Source organism: Triturus cristatus, chromosome 11 (assembly GCF_964204655.1).
Source record: "Triturus cristatus chromosome 11, aTriCri1.1, whole genome shotgun sequence".
In the NCBI taxonomy this organism is placed as follows: domain Eukaryota; kingdom Metazoa; phylum Chordata; class Amphibia; order Caudata; family Salamandridae; genus Triturus; species Triturus cristatus.
This window is the reverse complement of record NC_140594.1, coordinates 134,385,279-134,408,108: the sequence shown is the minus strand read 5'-3', so window position 1 is coordinate 134,408,108 and position 22,830 is coordinate 134,385,279. Positions and strand designations below refer to the sequence as shown.

Here is a 22,830-nt window from a genome sequence, read left to right as displayed (position 1 = left end):
ACAGGGGCTAGCACCCTTGTAAACCCTCGAGGGGCCGAGCGCAGTGCGAATGGTAAACTTTGAACTGGAAAATCCCCTCGACCCACTCGAAAACGAAGAAATTTCCGATGTTGTCATAGTATGGAGATATGTAAATATGCATCTTGGAGGTCGATTGTTTCCATGAAATCTCCTTGTGAAAATAATCGCAAGATCTCTACATGCGTTCGCCTACGAAAAGAATGTCTCTTTAGATACCTGCTGAGAGCCCTCAGATCTAGAATGGGCTTCCATTCCCCCTTCCTTTTGGTGATAAGGAAGAATCGGGAATAAATCCTTTCCCTCTTTTGAAATCTTGGTACTACTCCTATGGCTTCCTTGTGTTATAGAAATTGAACTTGTTGTAACAGTTCTTTGATATGAGCCGGTGGCAGTCCGGTAGGTGGTGTGGGTGGAGGGAATTCGATGAACTCCAAAGTGTGACCTCTTGCTATAATTTCCAAAACCCAACGGTTCCTTGTATGGAGGACCATTGAAAATAGCACCGATAGATTCGATCTCCAATTTTCTGGGACTGATGGAAGTCATGTCTCTTAGGAGTGTAACCCTTGTAAGAGGATTTTCCTCTGTAAGTCTTGGAAGACTGCTGTCGAGAAGTTTGCTGTTGGTTAGAGGAATATCGGTTTGAACCCTGGTTATAAGGTCGATATTGATTGATTCCTCTTCGAAAATAGAGGAGGTGCCGCGTCCGCGTGCACCCCGAAAGGGTTGTTATCAAAATTGCAATGTGCCCAGAGAGCGAGCAGTATCTGTATCTTTCTTTATCGATTGGAGAGCTTCATCCACCTGATCTCCGAATAAAACCTCTTCTTCGTCATATGCCATGGTCTTTGACGGTTCCGGCAGTTGCTCAACTAGTGTTGACATATCCGCCCATACTTGACGGTCCTAACGACCCAGGATGGCCAAAGCATTAGCCGCTCTCACCATGGTGGAAGCCATCGAAGAGAATTTTCACCCTATGGCATCCAAACGACATCCACCACGATCAGGTGGTGCAGTGATCGTAGATGCAGGGTTTCTAGCCCGGCGTGTGACTACAGAAACTGGCTTCGCTTCACCAGTGAGGCACGCTGGTGCTCCTAATGGTGATTTGTACCTTTTTCTCCAATCTAGGCACCCGTGCTGGAAGACTATGAGGCCTCCATAATCTTTTTGCCTTCCTCCCCAATAAATTCGATTATAGGGATTGTATGTGTTTGTTTAACAGGCTGATCTTTGAAATCGTACAGGAAATAATCCTTCGTTAATTTGAACGTTAGTGCTGTCCTATCCCTTAACTGGTGGAACTTGCATATCAACAGGTGGTGAGTCACCAGGTAGCACCGGAGAGGGAGATGGTGTTTGGGCATGATAGTTATCCCACTCCGCCATACCATCATCATCATCATCATCAGCATCGCCACCATCATCGAGAATCTCACCATCCTCCCTGTCCTGAGGAATTTCTTCTTCTTCTTCAGTATCATGAGGAGGTACTGTCCGAGTTGAAGAATGTCTCAGCGGTACTGTAGGTATTACCACAGAAAGTATTGGAGCCGGTACCGGTTCCGATATAGTTGTTGGCACCACTGGAGTAAGCGGAACCACAGACACTTGTGGTGATAAAGGAAAAACCGCCGATTATAGTTGTCACAACCGATTCAGCTAAACCTTCTTCTGAATCTTGATCTGAGTCAGTGGTAAAACAATGGTTAAGGAAGGCGGGAATCCTCCACCGATATAACCTCACCCGACCTTTCTTGTCAAGTACTCGGTGGTAATGGTAATAAAGGAACAGCAGCAAAGGACGAAGTAGTCGCTGAATATGTCGAAGAGATTTGGATTTTTAATGACCTCTGTGCAGAAGTCGTCTTTTTTAAACCCTTATTTTTACCGATGAGACTGCAGTCGACGGGCTCTGAGGCATAGAAGGCTATTGAAGAGATCTTTGTAGATGGAATCGTCTACGGAACCATCGTCGACGGAAACCACCATCAAAAGATTCATTGCCGATGGAACCATCGTCGACGGAATCATCGTCGACGGAACCACCGTAGACGGAACCACCGTAGACGGAATCACCGTAGACGGAATCACCGTAGACGGAATCACCGTAGACGGAATCACCGTAGACGGAATCACCGTAGACGGAGCCATCGTCGACGGAGCCATCGTCGACGGAATCATCGTAGACGGAATCATCGTAGACGGAGCCACCGTAGACGGAGCCACCGTAGACGGAATCATCGTCGACGGAATAATCGTCGACGGAATCATCGTCGACGGAGCCATCGTCGACGGAGCCATCGTCGACGGAATCACCGTCGACGGAGCCATCGTCGACGGAGCCATCGTAGACGGAGCCACCGTAGACGGAGCCACCGTAGACGGAGCCACCGTAGACGGAGCCACCGTAGACGGAGACATCGTAGACGGAGCCATCGTAGACGGAGCCACCGTAGACGGAGCCACCGTAGACGGAGCCACCGTAGACGGAGCCATCGTAGACGGAGCCATCGTAGACGGAGCCATCTTTGAAAAAACTGGAAAGTTGAAAACCTCACTAGCCTGAGAACTATGTCTCGTGGGCGACACAGCAGTATTCAAAGAAGAAGAAGTGGCAGATGTCATAGTCAGAGACATTTTCTTCTTTTAAGGAAAGGAGTAGGTAACTCCTGTACACTACTGCGTTTTGAGGCTGTGTGGGAACGGCCAGAAGTAAAGTTTTCTACCTCAGAAAATTACTTCATATTTATCCTTAAGTCTCTGGAGCCACAACAAGAGACGGCCTTCCCTGTCTTTCAGAGTTTTTGTAGAACAAATTCTACAGAATTTATATTCACCCACTTCATGGTAGGGTAAAGACAGTAAATACACTTACTGTGTGGATCTTCTGAGAATAACGTAGCTTTCCACAAAAGAACAAGGTCTAAACAAAGACTTCTTACTTGAAGTCATCCTGAAGAGAAAAAACTGAGCAGAGCTCAGGGAGACTCCCTTTCACACGACGTGCGGTAGAAAATCTGAGGTGAGGAGCTCTGAGGAGAAGGTTCTAGAGAGGAGCTGGCGCCTGATTGGCCGGAGTTCGGACTAACATAATGACAGAGATAGACTATGAATGTCTTTTTTCTCTTTCCATGTATCTATGGAAATTTCATATAGGGACATTCTTGATGTTATTACTTACTTATATCTCTGTTTTATATGATTACTTATGTATATGTATATATATATATATATATATATATATTTATGGCTGTATATATTGCTATATTATTTACCGTGGGACTCCCACTCCGACGACGGGGAATATTCAAGCATGTGAATCTATGAAAGACACCCCAATACTGGAGAATCCCTAAAGTAACTAATTGCATTTAACTTTAAATTCCCATTGAGCTCAATGTATTATTGTGTTTGAAATTGTGTTGCCTAAACGATGGATGAAACCCAAATCTGTGACTGGGGGTGAATGTTTGACAGTTTAGCATTACGTCCATCAATTATTTTTTCTGCATTTGTCACTTTGAGTGGGATGAGTATGCCCACATGTGGGGCCCGTGCTCACCATGCCACTGGAGTCAAGCTTGCCTGTCTGGTGAGGGGTGATACACCGAAAACAGTCCCAGGATGCCCGTTTCCGGTCCAGAGAGGACCTGGTCTAGCAGTTCAGGCTGGACTGTTCCCATCGTGAGCAGGGTCAAGCCTGTGAGCATATGGCTCGGTCTAAACTGGAATGACTTGGTGAGCAAAAAAACGATGGATTTGGGCATAGATCTTTGTACTGGGGGTGAATGATCTACACTGTTCAGCATTCCCGCCATCAATTGTTCTTTTTACATATAATCTCCAAGACTGCATATGACTCATTTTTCATCTCTGGTTATGTGTGAAATATCCTGTGTGTTTTGATTGGTATATCATAACCTATCCTCAGTCAATGTTAATCGCACACTTACATAGAGTTTCTCCTCGTAGATTTCTATTAGTTTATTCATGACGTTTGAGGACTGGTTTCTATACTGAGACACAGCATTGGAGAGTGCCTCTGCACCGGCCTGCCGAACAGCTTCCTCATGATAAATCACATCCCTGATTAGCAGTGAGCAGATATCAGGCTGCAGCTCCAGACCCATGGCCTCCCAAAGCCTAAAAGAAAAGAATTTATAGGTGAGAACTACATCATAGGTGGGTGGTGATTTGAGGGATAAGCAAACAAGGGTTGGCAAAGCAAAGCAAATGATGTATTAGCATTGGCAATTGATGTACATATTGTCAAAAAGCAAAATGCTCTTTGCTGATCTGATATAGCATCGGCAAAAAACATGTGATGACATGATGCTGACAGGATTCTATAGGCACCCGCATCATTCATCAGGCATGGCCAAGCGTGAAGATGTGTGTGCATGCATCACCACACATGCATGCACACACCAACTGAATATCACTGATGCCATTTTATTTATTGTTTTATTCATCATTCCAAAATGGCAGATACCACTTGTAATGGTAAATAAAAAAATAATTTCCACTTGCAGAAAAGAACATTTAGGACAGCTACTGGGCCCTGCAAACAAAATACAATGTTTAAAAAAGGTGCTGCAAGCATTGATGAGCTACAGAGAAGCAGGATGAGGGGGAGAGAGAAAGAGAGGAAGAGAGAGAGAGAGAGTGTGTGTGATAGTTAAATGAAAATAAAAAAGACAGGGTAGAAGACAGGAGCTACAAAGAGCTCTATCAACAGGGACAGAAGCATACATGGAAGAGAGAGCAAGTGGTGGAAGAGAGTAACACGGAGTGCGGGGAGGCAGATGTGGGGGTGGGCGGGGACACAAAAGTGAGAGATCTGGCAAACATGCACTCTCACGAAGTGCTTGCAGAAAATAGTTTCCTGAATGTGAGCAGAGTAAAGATAAAAGGCAGACAATCAAAAAGGATGGCTAAAAAAGACTATGCCTCACAGGAGAGACAAACACAAAAAGAGGAAGGCTAGTCAACTAATAAGAAGCATGCCAATACAGTGGCAATAAAGGCAACCAGTGGTAGGCAATGAGAGGGCTCTAAGCCCACTGTACGTTTTTGGTATAGTCCACAAGAGGCTTTTGTCTACAGACAGCTAACACATGTATGGAAAGCGAGATCTAGAAAGCAATCATTAGAAATACCTGGTTGCAATAAAGTCCAAAACATTCTGAACCGCAATCAAACAGAGGTCTGCACAGGGGTTGGAGTTTCATGAGCAACACTTTAAGAGGGTCTATGCAGGATGGAATAAAGTAGCGTGCTAGTCATACTACTCTGACCAGCTTGTTTGCATTGCTACTATTAGTATATAAAAGGGCGTAGCAATAATCTCTTTGTACAAGAGCAAGTAGCTAATGTCCCTAATTTCAGCAACCCAACTTCTCCCCCCCATACCTACCTATATTCATCTATGGGTATAATGTTGGCCCTTCATACTACAAAACAATGCAATCCGTCTCCTCCTTTAATTTCCTTTCACTACAGGCCAGTGATTAAGAGACCGCTCACCTCTCTGCCAGTATTTTGATCTCATCCTCCATATCAAACTTTACAACCCATAGTCTATGCAGTAGATTCACTCCATTCTTCTCATCGCTGTCTGGAGTTGGCAGCACCATCTGCATTTCCATCAATCCCTAGATGAACGATAAGGGAGTTAACAGGGAAGATCAGAAGAAATCCACAAAACAAGAGACATCTGGAACACACAAGAAAAACCAACATGTAAGGCAAACGGAGGAAGCAACACAAGTCTGCAAGGAAGTACTATGAGTTGGTTAAGAACAGATAGAGTAGCTGACCCTGTGATTGAGTCCACTGATGTACTAAACATTCCTGTAGAGGATGCATGTTTAGTCTTGCATGGAGCACTTTCGCAATGCATGATGCCATCATCCCTTGAAGTCACACAAAAGGATTGACTGTTAGATACGGATTGCTTTGAAATTGTGGTAGCAGTGCTTGAAAATTTTGAATCCTGGCTGTATTTGGATAGGCTAGGCCTATTTGAGTGTTGATCACAGCTCCTTGATATGATTGAAGCTGTGCAGGTTGAAGATGTGATATTTGAGCATTGACTGTGAATCCCAGCTGAAGGAGAAGATTGGTGGTAGTTTGAATGTGTTTGGTGACATAACATATGTATTGGTTTTGATCAGTCAATTGTCTAAATATGGTAAGACATAGATCTGTTGTCTTCTTAGATGAGCTGCTACCAGTGCTAAGCATTTGGTGAACACCCTGGGTGCAGTAGTGACTCCGAATGGGGGGGGGGGGACCTAGAATTGATAATGGTTCCCTGCTATGAAAAATCTGAGGTATCTCTGATGTGCTGGGTGTATAGGGATAGAAAGGTATGCATCCTTTAAATCGAGTGCTGACATGAAGTAGCCCCGTTGTAGAAGTGGAAGCACTTGTTGAAGTGTGACCATTTGGAAGTGTTCAGATAGTATATAGAGGTTTACAGGTCTTAGGACTAAAATAGGCCTTAGAGAGACATCCTTTTTGGTAATTAGAAAGTACAGGGAGTAAACCCCTTGATGTTGTATTAGAACTTGCTCTATAGCTAAGTTAATTAATAGAGCTTGTATTTCCTGTTTGAGCAGATGTTGATGTTCCAGAGAAACTCTGAGCATGAGATGGAATATTAGGAAGATTGCTGATCAGCTCCAGTCAATAACCATATTGGATAATGTTCAGCACCCACTGGTCTGATGTTATTGAATGCCAAGTGGGAAAAACTGTTGCAGTTGACCCAGACAGGTGTAGGATGATCGGGGGAATTATTATGGAGTCGAGTCACTATTTGTTGGCAGAAGGGGAGGTACGGGTTGGTGTACCTTTGCCCCGACCATTGGAGTTGTTACCTATAACTGCCTCTGTAGAATCCTCTAGAAGGAGAGGATTGATTGTGTGGCCTATACAACGATGTTGAAGCCTCTGTGGAAGTCGTTTTTGAACCTCATCTGTAAAAGGAGCATCGAAAGGAACCTCTATTGGAAGGCGTTTGAAGTGCTACCATGGATTTAGCCACTTCAGTGTCTTTCTTCCTCTTTTCTAAGGCTTCATCCACTTGTGGGCCGACTAGATTTTGTTTATTAAAAAGGAACATTTAAAAATGTCTGTTGGACTTCTGGTTTAAAACTAGAGATATGTAGCCAGGCCTGTCTCCTTAAGAGGGCACTGGAATTAATCCCCCTGGCAGCGGTGTCAACACCATCCAATGCACACCTTATGGAGGAGATGGAAGGAATATGCTACTTACCAGTATGCATCTGTTCTTGGCATGTAGAGCTGCAGAGTTGTACACTTAGCATAGATCGCCATCTGGTGTTGGGCCCGGATGTTTGCAGTTTGTTTTTGTTCTTTGGACAGTCTTTGGAAGTCACGAGTTTGGTGACTTCTCCTTCGGTCCGTACTGCGCATGGGCTTCGGCTCCATCCTCAGATTGTTTTTCGCCAACAGGGAAATGATGGAGCGTAGTAATAACAGTGAGAAACCCATGTGTGTTGTATCTAAATAAGATGTACTGGAACGGATACAGGTAGCCGGGGAGGCGGGTGGGCGTGTACAACTCTGCAGCTCTACATGCCAAGAACAGATGCATACTGGTAAGTAGCATATTCCGTTCGAGGCATATGAGCTGCAGATTGTACACTTAGCATAGATTATATAGCAGTACCCAACCTTAGCGGCGACCACCGGTATCCGTTGCAGTGGTTTGAAAAAGTGTCTTTAGTACAGCCTGGCCCACCCTAGCTTGCTGCTTGGAATGCACATCTACACAGTAATGTTTTGTGAAGGTGTGCGGTGTAGACCATGTGGCTGCTTTGCAGATGTCATCTAAGGGTATATTCCCTAGAAAAGCCATAGAAGCCCCTAACTTTCTTGTAGAGTGGGCTTTAGGCGGAACAGATAATGTTCTTTTTGCCTTTTGATAGCAAATTTGTATGCACTTTACAATCCACCTAGCTATCCCTGATTTAGAAATGGGGTTGCCTTTATGTGGTGGAGAGAAGGAAACGAACAATTGTTTAGTCTTCCTGAAGGGTTGCGTTCTTTGTATGTAGTATAGCAAAGCCCTTTTCACATCGAGTGTGTGTAAGGCCCTTTCTGCAACAGATTGAGGTTGCGAGAAGAAGACAGGTAATTCCACCGATTGATTGAGATGGAAGGGGGAAATGACCTTGGGCAGAAACTTCGGATTTGTGCGAAGTATGACCTTGCTGTGATGTATTTGTATGAAGGGTTCCTGTATAGTGAACGCTTGTATTTCACCAACCCTTCTAAGGGAAGTGATAGCTACGAGAAAAGCTGTTTTCCAGGTGAGAAACTGTAGCTCACATTTATGCATTGGTTCGAAGGGCGGACCCATTAGTCGTGTAAGAACTAAATTTAGATTCAATACAGGGGAAGGTGGTGCCCTGGGAGGAATTACTCGTTTAAGGCCTTCCATAAAGGCTTTAATAGCGGGCACTCTGAAGAGTGATAAATGCTGTCTGTTTTGTAGATAAGCAGCGATCGCTGCTAGGTGTAGGCGTATGGATGAATATGCCAGGTTACACCTGTGAAGATGGAGCAGATAGCATATAATGTGCTGTATGGATGCATCTAAAGGGTTGATTGTATTGTTACGGCAGTAAATTACAAATCTTTTCCACTTTGCGGCATAGCATGCTCTAGTGGTAGGACGTCTGGCTTCCATGATGATGTTCATGCAATCAGGGGGAAGGTTAAGGTATCCGAATTCTAAGATTTCAGGAGCCAGATCGCCAGGTTGAGCTGAGCTGGGTCCGGGTGCCTGATTTCTCCATGGTTCTGGGTTAGGAGGCATGGGGATAGGTGCAGTTTTTGATGTGGTACCACTGACAGTTGTAGTAGCGTGGTGTACCACGGCTGCCTGGCCCACGTCGGAGCTACTAGAATGAGTGTGAGGGAGTGTTGTTGTAGCTTCCTTACCACTAATGGAATTAGTGGGAGAGGTGGAAAGGCGTATGCAAATCTGCCTGACCAGTTCATCTATATCGCATTGCCCTTAGACAATGGGTGTGGGTATCTGGCGGCGAAGCTTGGGCATTTTTTGTTTTCGTGGGTGGCGAAGAGGTCTATCTGAGGATGCCCCCACTGTTGGAAGAATGGGTGAAGAACTTGTGGATGCAGTTCCCATTCGTGTAGTTGTTGCGTTTGTCTGCTGAGCAGATCTGCCATGGTGTTTTGTATGCCTGGAACGTGCTGTGCCAGGAGAAAGATGTTTTGGGGAATTGCCCATCTCCATATGCTCTGGGCTAAGCGGGAGAGCTGGGGAGAGTGTGTCCCCCCCTGTTTTTGGATATAATACATTGCAGTCATGTTGTCTGTGCGAATGAGGACTGCTTTGCCCGAAATCTGTTTTTGGAAAGATTTTAGGGCTAGAAAGATCGCCAAGAGCTCCAGATGGTTGATGTGGAGCGATTTTTGCTGTGGCGTCCATAGACCTTGCATTGTGAGGTGTAGGAGGTGCGCTCCCCAGCCGGAGAGCGATGCGTCCGCTGTTAGAATCACCTGAGGAACCGGGTCCAGGAACGGCCGCCCTTTGGAAAGGTTTGTGGTGTTCCACCACTGCAGAGAGTGATGTGTGCGGCCGTCCACCAACACCAGATCCGTCAGCTGACCCTGGGCCTGGTTCCACTGTTGTGCTAGGCACTCTTGAAGTGGACGCATGTGTAGTCTTGCATGGGGCACTATGAAGATGCAAGACGCCATCATTCCTATGAGCTTCATAAACACTCTTGCTGGAAGAGAGTGTTGGGGAAGGAATGTTTTGCGTAAGGCTTGAATGCTTGTGATTCTGGCTGAGTTTGGATAGGCAATACCTTTGGAGGTGTCTATAGTGGCCCGAGATATTGCTTTGTGTGAGATGGTATGAGGTGGGACTTTTGGTAGTTCACCGTGAAGCCTAGCTGGTGGAGCAGTTGGATGGTGCTGTTTGTATGTTGCACACATTGGTGGTAGGACGCGGCTTTTATCAGCCAGTCGTCTTAGTAAGGGAAGACGTGAATATGTTGACGTCTGAGGTGTGCTGCTACTACCGCTAGTCATTTGGTAAACACCCGTGGTGCGGTGGTGACCCCGAAGGGGAGAACCGTGAATTGGTAATGTTGCCCGTCCACCACGAACCTGAGGTATTTCCTGTGAGAGGGGTGTATTGGAATGTGAAAGTATGCGTCTTTCAGATCCAAGGTTGTGAGAAAGTCTCCCTGACAGAGGAGCGGGAGGACTTGTTGTAGGGTGACCATGTGGAAATGGTCTGAATGTATGTAGGCATTTAGAGGCCGGAGGTCCAGAATGGGCCTGAGGGTCCCGTCTTTCTTTGGTATTAAGAAATATAGGGAGTAGACCCCTAGATTTTGCTGATTGACGGGGACCTGCTCTATAGCGTGTTTTTGGAGGAGGGAGAGTACCTCCTGTTTGAGCAGTGTGGAATGTTCTTGAGACATTGGACGGTGCCTTGGTGGGATATTGGGTGGGGTAGATGTTAGCTCGAGACAGTACCCTGACCGAATGATTTGGGTCACCCATTTGTCCGATGTTATGGACTCCCATGCGTGGATAAAGTTTTGTAGTCTGCCCCCGACCGGAGTGGGATGGTCTGGGGGGAGCGGAGGGAAGTCATTGTGTGGGCGGGGTGGCAGAACGGGTGGTGTTAGTTTTGCCCCTGCCCTTATTGTTGTTGCCTCTGTAACCACCCCTTTGGTTGCCCTTTGAAAAGGTATTTTGAGGAGGGGACTTGTAGGAGGTAGAGGCGCTATCGGTGGAGAAGCCTCTGCCTGTGCCACGAAAGGAGGAGCGTCGAAAGGAACGTTTAGAGGCTTGTGTTTGGAGTGCCCCCATAGACTTTGCTGTGTCTGTGTCCTTTTTCATCTTTTCCAACGCTTCGTCTACCTTTGGCCCAAAGAGAGTTTGTTGGTCAAAGGGGTGATTGAGTATGGACGCCTGGACTTCAGGCTTGAACCCTGAAATCCTGAGCCAGGCATGGCGACGAAGCAGGACACTGGTATTTATGGCTCTAGAAGCAGTGTCGGCTGCATCGAGGGCACACTTAATGGAGGTGTTTGTAATTAGTTTACCCTCCTGTATTAGTTCATGAGCCCTACGCTTGTGTTTCTCGGGAAGGTGCTGCATAAGAGCCTCAAGTTCGTCGTAGTGTGCTCTGTCATAGCGCGCAAGTAGCGCTTGTGTGTTTGCAATGCGCCACATGTTTGCAGCTTGAGAAGCGGTGCGTTTGCCAGACGCGTCTAGGAGTTTGGATTCCTTGTCTGGCGGTGGGGCTTCTCCTGAGGACTGGGAGTTAGCCCGCTTTCTAGCTGTAGAGACAACTAGGGAATCTAAGGGAGCAGGGCCCTTAATGTATGCAGGGTCTGTGGGTGCCGCCTTGTACTTTTTCTCTATTCTAGGGTTTAGTACCCTGGCCCTGACAGGGTCTTTGAACACCTATGCGGCATGCTTGGTGACACCCTTAAGCATGGGTAAAATAGATGTGGATTTGTCCTGTATGTCAAATGTGTCCAGTAAGAAGTCGTCTTCCACTGGTTCACTGTGCATGTCCACCCCATGGTAGTGTGCTGCTCTCTGCACTAAATGATGAAACCCTAAGGAGTCCTCTGGAGGAGACGGCCTGGATGGGTATAGGTCGTCCTGAGGCATATCGGGTATATCAGGGTTATTGTAATCCTCCCATGGGTCTGGGGTCCCCGGTGGAGTGGGATCCATTGGGGCGTCCGCCGGGTAATTGTCCGGGTCCCCGTCGTCCGGATCTAGGGACGGGGTCGGAGAGTAATGAGGTAAAGATGGCGGAGACCTGGGAGGGGGAGGGGGTGGAAGAGGTGGAGGAGGCAGGGGAGGAGGAAGTGGGGAGGGCACTCTGAGGGGAGAAGTAGCAGAGTCCTTCCGTTTGGGCGGTGGAGGAGGAGCCGGAGTATCCAGGCGTCTTTACTTGATAATTAAAGTCAATAGCCCAGTCTTTGGACAGAGTCTTTTGTAAAGGGTCTGGTGTAAACAGAGCCAATGGTGCCGAATCGTCCGTCGGCACCGATGATTTGGGAACCGAGGGCTTCGATGGTTTCTGTGCGCCATGCTTTTTTGGGGCCTCCGGTTTTTTCGGCGTCGAGGGAGTTTTCGGCGCCGGAGCGTCGGTGCCGACTGATTTGTGTTTGTGTTTGGTCGGCGCCGAGAGTCCAGGCTTCGGCACCGGTGGCTTCGGAGTCGAGCTGGATATTACTTTCTTCGGTGCCGGATGCTGTTTTTCGGCACCGGGCGTCGGCTGGCTCGATCCCGAGCTGCCGTGAGACTTTGGAGGCTTCGACACCGGGCCCGAAGGTGGGGTGATAGAAGCTTTGGTCTTGGTTTTGCCCAGGCCAGCAGGCGAGGGTGTAACCTGAGTCTCTTTGGTTTTGGGCGCGGGGGTGGGAGGGGGCACAGTACTCACGACCCGCTGCGACGGTGTGATGTCCTCCACGTCGGAGTCGTCGGCCTCGGAAGCGCTGACGACGTCTTCCTCCTGCTCGGTGTGTATTTGCCCCGAAGCTTCGGCGCCGTCTCCGAAGATGTCCGGTGGAGCTGCAGACGATGAGTGCGCCATGGTGCGTCGAGCTCTTCGATCTCGGATGGTCTTCTTCGATCGAAAAGACTTACAGGCGGGGCAGTCTCTGGCCTCGTGTTCTGGAGAGAGGCAAAGATTACACACCTGATGGAGGTCGGTGTGGGGAAATTTAGACCCACATTTTGGGCACTTTTTGAACGGAGTCCTTTCCATCGGCCGGGACCGGAGTCGAGGAGGGCCCGAAGGCCGGTGCCGATGTACGGGATGGAGAAAGTGCCGCTTCGAGAGATGAAGATGATGATGAAGAAACTCGAAGAAACGAGGATTTTCCGTCGAGGCTGGAACCGTAGAAGTTCGAAGCCGGAGCACGAAGTATCACATCCGAGCCCGATGGCGGAAAAAAACAATCTGAGGATGGAGCCGAAGCCCATGCGCAGTACGGACCGAAGGAGGAGTCACCAAACTCGTGACTTCCAAAGACTGTCCAAAGAACAAAAACAAACTGCAAACATCCGGGCCCAACACCAGATGGCGATCTATGCTAAGTGTACAATCTGCAGCTCATATGCCTCGAACATTAATTTATCCTCATGCACAAATTCCTGAACTCTTTTCTCATGTTCCTCTGGACGATATTGAAGTAATTCTTAAATATCTCCCCAGTGAGCTCTGTCGTATCAGGCAAGAAGACCCTATGTATTGGCTATAGACCGGTGATTGACCGACTGTGCAGCAACTCTTTTACCTGAGACATCTATCAACTTTGACTCGTTGGCAGGTGGTGGTGCATCAGCTGTCATTTTTGAGTTTGCTCTTTTGCGAGCATTGAACACAACCAAGGAGTTTGGTGGAAGCTGACCTCTAGTAAAAATTGGGTCAGATGGTGGGGCTTTATATTTTTTGCCTACCCTAGGTATAATAATGCATGCACGTGCAGGGTATATTAAAATATCCTCTGCATGGCGCATCATGCCTTTTAACATTGGTAAAAAATAATTATGTTTTGTGTAAAGTACCTGAGGTTTCAAATCATAAGTCTTCTTCTAAGGCTTCTTAGTGTAAGCTGACCCCATGATATGCAGCTGCCCTGGAAATGAGCTCCTGATCTGAGGTGTTCTCATCAGGAGGTGAGGGTTTTCAGGACAAAGATCAGGATCTGTGTCTCCTGAAGGGTCCCCATCATAATCCTGCCAGGGGTCTGGTGGTGCTTCATAAATATTGTCCTCCCCTACACGTGCGTCTGGGTTTGTGTGAGGTGAACTTTCCGGGGGGATGTTTAGAGGCTTTGTAGGTGAAGAAGGTAACAAAGGTACAGGTAAATGTGGTGGAGGTGAAGAAGGAAAAATAAAGTGCATGGGAACGGTAGCTAGCTATGTCCTTTTTTTTACAGGTATCTTATATCCAGTATCTTGAAGGAAAGACGTTTTCCTTTTGAAAGATGGTACTGGAGCAAGTTCTTGGCATGTAGAGCTGCAGATCTACACACTTTTGCATAGATCGCCATCTGGTGTTGGGCCCGGATGTTTGCAGTTTGTTTTTCCTCTTGGAAAGTCTTTGGAAGTCACGAGGTCGGTGACTCCTCCCTTGGATCGTATTGTGCATGGGCTTCGGCTCCATCCTCAGATTGTTTTTCGCCAACAGGGAAAGATGGAGCGTAGTAATAACAGTGAAGAAACCCATGTGTGTTTTATCTAAATAAGATAGACTGGAACAGATACAGGTAGCCGGGTGGGCGTGTGTAGATCTGCAGCTCTACATGCCAAGAACAGATGCATACTGGTAAGTAGGATATTCCGTTCGAGGCATATGAGCTGCAGATTACACACTTTTGCATAGACTATATGTGAGAAAGTGCCATCTTTCTTGCATGGTATGCCCACACTTTTTGCTGAATTGCTGAATGTACTTTGACTGAGTGTGCCCTGGACTCCTGCCAATCAGGTGCCCAGGGCCTATGTTCCTTCCCTAAAACAAACCCAAATTGGAAAAACCCTGGCCACATGTCAGCCCCTGGTAAATGGTACCCCAAGTACCCAGGGCTTTGTGACCAAGGAAGGCCTCTAAGAGCTGCAGCCCTCCTTGTGCCACTCTTAGAGGCCCTGTACCCTTACACACACACACACACACACACACACACTGCCTTTGCAGGCTGAGTGTTTGGGTGCAGGACAAAAACAAAGTCGACATGGCACACATCCCTGTGTGCCATGCCCATCACATACACTGCCATGGCATACATCAGTCACCCTTCTAGCTGGGTGCCTTATGCCAATGGTGTGGGCGCAGGAGCCCTATGCCCCTACAGTGCCCAGGTCCATTCCTGAGCCCTGTAAGTGCAGTGCTGCCATTTAAGAGTACATGGTGCTGAGAGCTCGTCAAACACGAGCTCCACAGCACCATAATGGCAACACTAAAGACTGAGAAGTTTGTTATCAAACTTCTCAGCACATTAAACCCACACTGATGCCAGTGTGGAATTTAATGTACCCAGCACCCCAGAGGGCATCTTAGAGGTGCCCCCTTAAACCTAACCTACAATCCACGTCTGCTCTGAGGCTGCCTAGGCTGCCACCCAGCAGACATGTTGCTGGACCCCTGGGTAGGAGAGCCCCTGCTCTCCTGGGCCTGCAACAATGCACATCCTGGGCAAGGTGCTAAATCTCCTCCCCCAGGATGGGCAGGGGGAAGCTTCAAAGGCATGCCGCCTCTGTGAGCTTCCCCAGGCCCCTGCAATCCCCCACTCTGGTGGGAAGCTTTGGCCGGAAACCCCAAATAAGGACAGGGGATGTGCCAGCCTGCCAACCCCACCCCTCAGGTGGGGGAGGCGAGGTGAATGAATATGCTACTTACCAGTATGCATCTGTTCTTGGCATGTAGGGCTGCTGACATTTATATCTGTGCATAGATCGCCGCCTAGTGTTGGGTCCGGATGTTTGCACGTTGTTGTCCTGGAAGAGTCTTCGAAGTATCCTGAGATAGGTGACTCCTCCCCTGGACTACAGTGCGCATGGGCATCCTCTCCATCCTCAGATTTTTCGCCATTGTGGCAGTGATGGAGTAGATACAGAAAGTGATGACCATGCCATACAGTAATTCTGAGAGCTGCAGCTGCCACAGGCGCCGGGGAGGAGGGTGGGCGATATGAATGTCAGCAGCCCTACATGCCAAGAACAGATGCATACTGGTAAGTAGCATATTCAGTTCGAGGCATGTGGGCTGCTGAATTCATATCTGTGCATAGAATACATAGCAGTACCTCCTATTAGCGGCGGCTACCAGTGCCAGCTGCAGTGGTCTGAAAAAGAGTTTTGAGAACAGCCTGTCCTACAGCTGCCTGCTGTTTTGAGTGTACATCTACACAGTAGTGTTTGGTAAATGTATGTATAGTGGACCATGTGGCTGCTCTACATATTTCCTGTAAAGGAATGTTTCCCAGGAAAGCCATGGATGCCCCCAACTTGCGTGTTGAGTGGGCTCGTGGGGGAATCGTTAATGTGCGTTTAGCCTTTTGATAGCAAATTTGAATACATTTAACGATCCATCTGGCTATACCTGCTTTGGAAATGGCGTTGCCCTTGTGCTGTGGAGAAAAGGCAACGAAAAGTTGTTTTGTCTTCCTGAAGACCTTAGTTCTGTCTATATAGTACATGAGGGCTCTCTTTACATCTAGTGTATGGAGCATTCTCTCTGCTACATTCTGTGGATTTTGAAAGAAGACAGGCAGTTCAATAGTTTGATTCATGTGGAACTGCGATATTACTTTAGGCATGAATTTGGGGTTGGTACGTAGTACGACCCTGTTTGCGTGAACCTGTATGAATGGCTCTTGAATGGTTAGTGCCTGGAGTTCACTAACACTTCTTAACAAAGTGATTGCCACTAGGAAAGCTACTTTCCAGGTGAGGAATTGAATCTCACATGAGTGGAGAGGTTCGAAGGGTGGACCCATCAGTCGGGTGAGGACCAAGTTGAGGTTCCACACCGGTGCTGGTGGGTGTCTTGGGGGAATTACTCATTTAAGTCCCTCCAAGAAAGCTTTGCTGGCAGGCACTCTGAATAAAGAGAGGTGCTGCCTGTTCTGGAGATAGGCTGCTATTGCGGTCAAATGGATACGTATTGAGGTGTATGCCAGATTGCATCGGTATAGGTGTAAGAGGTAACAGATTATATTTTGAATGGATGCGTCTAGCGGGTTAATGTCATTGTTGTTGCAATAAATGACAAACCTCTTCCATTTAGCTGCATAGCAAGCTCTGGTAGTGGGTCTCCTGGCCTCCTTAATGATCTCCATACAGTCAGGTGGCAGGTTTAGGTAGCCAAACTCTAGGACTTCAGGAGCCAGATTGCCAGGTTCAGCTGTTGCGGATCTGGGTGCTGAATTTCTCCATGGTTCTGCGTCAAAAGCGCGGGTTTGATCCGCAGCCTTTGATGCGGCACCACGTTAAGTTCCAGAAAGGTTGTGTACCATGGCTGGCGTGCCCATGTTGGAGCAACCAGGATGAGTGTCATTGAGTGCTGTCGCAGTTTGCGTGCCACCAGCGGTATCAATGGCGCTGGGGGAAAAGCGTACGCAAATCTGCCGGACCAGTTCATCCATATCGCATTGCCCTGCGACTGTGGATGTGGGAACCTGGCGGCAAAGCTTTGGCATTTTGCGTTTTCGCTTGTCGCGAATAGGTCTATCTCTGGATGACCCCACTGCTGGAAGTACGGTTGGAGTACTGATGGGTGTAACTCCCACTCGTGCATCTGGTGGCTGTGTCTGCTGAGCAGATCCGCCATCTGGTTGTCCTTGCCTGGGAGGTGTTCCGCCATGAGGAATATGTTCCTCTGAATGGCCCACTTCCACATGCTCTGAGCCAGATGAGACAACTGTGGAGAGTGTGTTCCTCCCTGTTTCTGTATGTAGTACATGGCAGTCATGTTGTCCGTCCGGATCAACACGACCTTGTTGCACAGATGTACTTTGAATGCCTTCATGGCTAGGAAGATTGCCAACAGTTCCAGAAGGTTGATGTGCATCTTCTTTTGTTGTGTTGTCCATAGTCCCTGCACTGTGTAATTGAGTACATGAACTCCCCATCCCTGGAGAGACGCGTCCGCTGTCAGTATTCTTTGTGGAACAGGCTCTTGGAACGGTGGGCCCTTGCAAAGGTTTTGTGGATTCCACCAATGCAGAGAGTTGTATGCCCGACCGCTCACCAACACTAGGTCTTTTAATTGCCCGTGAGCCTGATTCCATTGACGTGCTAAGCACTCCTGAAGCGGGCGCATATGTAGTCTCGCGTGTGGGACTATGAAAATGCAGGAGGCCATCATGCCTATCAACTGCATGAACACTCGCGCAGGAAGGGAGTGTTGGGGTTTGAACTTGGAAATCAGCATTTGCATGCTGTTGATCCTCACTAAATTTGGCTGAGCTGTGGCTGCCAGAGTGTCTATGGTCGCACCTAGGTACTGTTGTACGTGTGCGGGTTGGAGATGTGATTTTGGGTAATTTAGTGAGAATCCCAGACTGTGAAGAAGCTGAATGGTGCGGGACATGTGGCTGGCACGTTGCTGGGCTGACTTTGCCTGAACAAGCCAGTCGTCCAGGTAAGGGTAGACGTGAACGTGTTGCCTCCGTAGATGTGCAGCCACGGTAGCTAGGCACTTTGTGAAAACTCTGGGTGCTGTTGTCACTCCGAAGGGGAGGACTTTGAATTGATAGTGCTGACCCTGAATGGTGAACCGGAGATATTTTCTGTGTGACGGGTGTATGGGTATGTGGAAATACGCATCTTTGAGGTCTAGCGTGGCTAGGAAATCTCCCTGTCTGAGGAGCGGGAGAACCTGCTGCAGGGTGAGCATGTGAAAATGCTCTGAGAGAATGTATTGGTTGAGGGGTCTCAGGTCTGGGATAGGTCTGAGTGACCCGTCCTTTTTTGGTATTAAGAAGTACAGAGAGTACACCCCTGTTCCCTGCTGGTGTACGGGCACGACCTCTATTGCGCCTTTTTGCAGCATACTTAGCGCTTCCTGCTGTAATAACGCTAAGTGCTCTGAGGACATAGGACGGTGCCTTGGCGGTATGGTGGGTGGAGTGGAGGTTAATTCGAGACAGTAACCGTGTTGGATAACATCTTTGACCCACCTGTCTGTGGTGATGGAATTCCACGTGGACAGGAACCGCTGGAGTCTCCCCCCCGACAGGTGTTATGTGGTCGGGGGGAAGGGAGAGGGCGTCACTGTTTGTTCTTAGGGGAGGACCTGGTATTGCCGTAACCGCGTCCTCTGCCCTTGGTGCTGGAGCCACGATATCCACCTCGGGTGTTTTTATCGTAGGAACTCTGTGTGCCCCCTTTATTGTAGGTTTGCTGTGCCCCCTGTCCTCTACCTGCACCTCTATTTCCGGGGCGACGAAAGGAGCCACTACGAAATGTCTGCGTTTGCAGAGCTCCCATTGACTTCGCAGTGTCCGTGTCTTTTTTTATCTTTTCTAAGGTGGCGTCAACCTCCGGTCCAAATAAGTAGTCGGGGTTGACCGGTTGATTGAGGATGTTATTTTGGACCTCAGGTTTGAATCCGGAGATTCGTAACCAGGCGTGTCGTCGTAGCATGACGCTGGTGTTTATTGCCCTTGCAGCAGTGTCTGCAGCATCTAGTGCACACTTGATGGATGCGTTTGTGAGCAGTTGTCCCTCCCTGATGAGGAGCTCCGCTGCCTCTTTGTACTCGTCTGGCAGGTGTTGGAGTAGGGACTCTAGCGTGTCATAGTGTGAGCGGTCGTAGCGAGCTAGGAGGGCCTGTGTATTGGCGATGCGCCATATGTTTGCTGCCTGGGCTGCAATCCGTTTGCCGGAGGTCTCTAGAACCTTGGACTCTTTGTCCGGGGGAGGAGCATCACCAGTTGTCTGCGAGTGTGCCCGTTTGCGAGCATTGGCAACCACAATGGAGTCCAGAGGCAATTGGCTCCTAATGTACGTGGGGTCCCCAGGTGCGGGTTTGTATTTTTTCTCGATCCTGGGGTTTATTACCCGTGCCCTGGTGGTCTCTTTGAAAATGTCCTTTGCTGGCTTGAGGACACCCTTTAACATGGGCAGAGTTTTTACAGTCCTCTCGGAGGATGCGAAAGTGTCCACCAAGAAATCATCCTCGATAGTGTCTGAGTGGAGTTGCACTCCATGATTGGCTGCGGCCCGTTCAATGAGGGCGTTGAATGCAGCAGTGTCCTCTGTGGGGGACGTTTTTGCGCCATAAAGTTGTGTGTCCTGAGTATCCAGAGCGGCACCTGGCTCTACGGGGTCATCCCAGACCTGATCAGGGTCTTGCTGGCCCTCAGGGTCCATGTCTTCGGGGTATTTGGCGTCGTCACCCATGTAGTCCTCCACTGCATCCGTGTCGGAGTGCGTTGGAGAGAATGATGGATCTGTGTAAGAGGTGTGGATGCGTTCATAAAGAACTGGTTCCGATTCCGCCGGCATTTTTTGTTTTAGCGGGATCCTATAAGAGTCCAAAGCGTGCCCTGAAGTGATCTTCCGCTTTCGGAGCATAAGCCTGCCGGTGTCGGCGTCGATGAAGTGGGACGGCGATGTCCCAGTAGTCGAGTGTTCGGTAGATGGGGACCTTGTCTGGGTAACGCGGGTTCTGATTTCGAACATCTTCGGCGCCGTGGATGGCGGCAAACCAAAGGTGATGTTGGCCGGTGCCGAAGGTGCCTTCTGTGCCCGTTTCGGTTCGGAGCCCGACGAGGTCTGGAGGGCTGCCTTTTCCCTGATGCGTTGCAAGGACGCTGCCACTTGTTGCACCTGGAACGCCGACGGTTCTTTGGCGCCGAGAGGTTCCGTCGAGGCAGGTGTGAGAAAGTGGCTCTGTATATACTGTTCCCTAATAGGTACAGGGTGTACAGAGTCCACAGTCCCCCAGAGGCTGATAGAGGTCAAAGTTAGGTATGACCTTACTCTCAAAAGTGGTAGCTTGGTCGAGCAGTAAGGCAGTACCAGAGGACAGTGTAAAGCATTTATTGTACACACTCAGTCAGCAAATGGTTTCACACACTCAATAACCGAACTCTAGGCCAATGATTTGTATATATAAAATATATGCTTGTTTTATTTTTAGAACCACAAGGGGATAAAAATATACTTTCTCAGAATGAGAGGTTGAATATAAATACTTTTGTTTCAAGCAATAAATTTGTAAAACAGTCACAGTTGGTTGCAATAAACAATCCTATTTCCTAAACATAACAATGCATTGAGCTCAATGGTAAATTCAGGTTATTTGTAATAAATTACTTTTCAGATTACTTTTGGAATTCCAGGTCTGGATCCTAGAACCAGCCTGGGGTCAGTATTCAGAATCAAGTGAGGAAAGTCGACGTAATAACTGTAAGAATTTTTAGATAATATTTAGCTATTTCAAAAGTTAGCACTTAGAAAATATTTCACAGAAAACATTCAATGGATCTCTATGGCAAGAAATTCAAATTGCAGGTAGAGTACTTTATCGTTACTTTAGTAATCCAGGACTGGGTGCCTAGACCCAGGACTGGGGTCCTTATCGAAAGCAGGTAAGTAATTTCGTTTGCAGAAATGGTACGATTTTAAAAGAATATTTCAAATTTGCAAAAGTAGACACTTAGAAGAAATTTCACAGAAAAGCAGACAATGGTTTCCTATGGGAGAAAAATGAGTTAGAAGTAAGTATAGTTGTGAACACTTTTCAGAGTCAGGGCTGGGCACCAAGATCCAGCACTGGGAGCTCACCTAGGAGCAGGTGAGTAAATTCGTTTTTGTCACTTGGCTGATTTTTGGTGAATTTTTGCAGTTTTGAAAAGTTCACACTTAGAAGATTTTTGAAGAAAAAGCCAGTCAATGTTACCCTATGAGGAAAATGAAGTTAGCGGTTTAAGGGTAAGTACTCGACTGGTAATGTTGAAATTCCGGGCATGGACTCAGGGGTCCCCCAGTGTCAGGTAAGCACAGTTGGTTCACCCTCAGCGGTTTCAGGACGGCCGGGTGCAGAGAGAGTTGGGCCCAATGTTATCCTATGAGGGATAGGGGGGCCTTGGTTGGTGGCTGCTGTCTGGCAAGCCACGCGGCTGTGGGAGCTGGGCTCCTGGTCACTTACTCAGGGCAAGTGGGGAAGTAGGTTAGAGTAGAGAGGGCACTGCCAGGGCCACTCGGGCGGCTGGGTGCAGGGTGCTTTTGAGCCTTAGGGCGCTCAATGGAAATCAATGGGAATGTTCCGGTTTGGAAAGAGGCTGCAGGCTCGGGGACGAGGATGTTTCAGGTGCCACCACCACTTCGAGAGGTAAGTTGGGTAGTTGTAGGTTAGGTGGGTACCCCGGGATTGGGCACAGGGGGTCGCAGGGCGCCGGGTGCAGGGGTGCCTTTTGACGTCGGGAATCTTACCCTCTGGTTGGTCGCGGCTGGGGTGGCACTTGGTTCTGAGGCTGCAGGCTTCTTCCGGGATGTCGAGGGGGGTCCTTGGGTGCCGGACTCGGGGTCACAGTCGCCGTGGGGTCGTCCTCAGGGTCTTTGTCCACTCCGGCACTGGCCAGGCTTGGCTGGTGCAGAGTGTGTTGGGTCCGCGGTCCCGGGCTGGTGCCAGGGATAGCAAGTAGGTTTCTTGAGTAGAGCCTCTACTCGTGGGAGTCCCAGGGGCTTAGAGCTAAAGGGTAGCCAGGTCCTCCGGGGTTGGTGAGGTTGCTGGCCACGTGGGATGCCGCGCTGGTGCAGGTTCGAGAGTCGACAGGCCGGTGGGGCTGGGGCCAAAGCAGTTGGTGTCTTCTTCTCTTTTTAGCAGTTGCAGGGCAGGTCTTTGTTCTTCTTGCTCTTCTTGTCGTTTTTCTATCTGGAATCTGGGGAAGGAAGGTTCAGGGGGCCTCTAAATACTAGATTTAGGGGCGTTACAGGTAGGTGAAGGCCAGGGACCAATGGGTCCTTGTCCTGGGGTGGGTACACCCCCTATCCTGCCTCTCTCCTGTGGGAGGGGGGCAGTAGCCTAATCCTGATAGGGTAGGGCCTCCCATCTTCAAGATGGCGAGAGCCCGGAGATGTGCTTCACCTCGCCTCCCCCACCTGAGGGGTGGGGTGGGCAGGCTGGCACATCCCCTGTCCTTGTATGGGGTTTCCGGCCAAGCTTCCCGCCAGAGTGGGGGGTTGCAGTGGCCTGGGGAAACTCCAACTGGCGGCATGCCTTTGAAGCTTCCCTTTGCTCATCCT

General features: G+C 48.6%; 1 protein-coding gene across 2 annotated transcripts in view; it reads right to left on the bottom strand.

Moving 5' to 3' along the window:
- GCN1 (GCN1 activator of EIF2AK4) overlaps nucleotides 1-22,830 on the bottom strand; it is a 693,936-nt gene that overhangs the window by 291,838 nt on the left and 379,268 nt on the right. For both annotated transcript variants that reach the window (XM_085633485.1, XM_085633484.1), the window contains exons 29-30: nucleotides 5,554-5,681; nucleotides 3,981-4,170 (exon numbers count right to left, since the gene is read on the bottom strand). In XM_085633485.1, coding sequence (XP_085489611.1) covers nucleotides 3,981-4,170; nucleotides 5,554-5,681 — 318 coding nt within the window. The remainder of the gene's footprint in view (nucleotides 1-3,980; nucleotides 4,171-5,553; nucleotides 5,682-22,830) is intronic.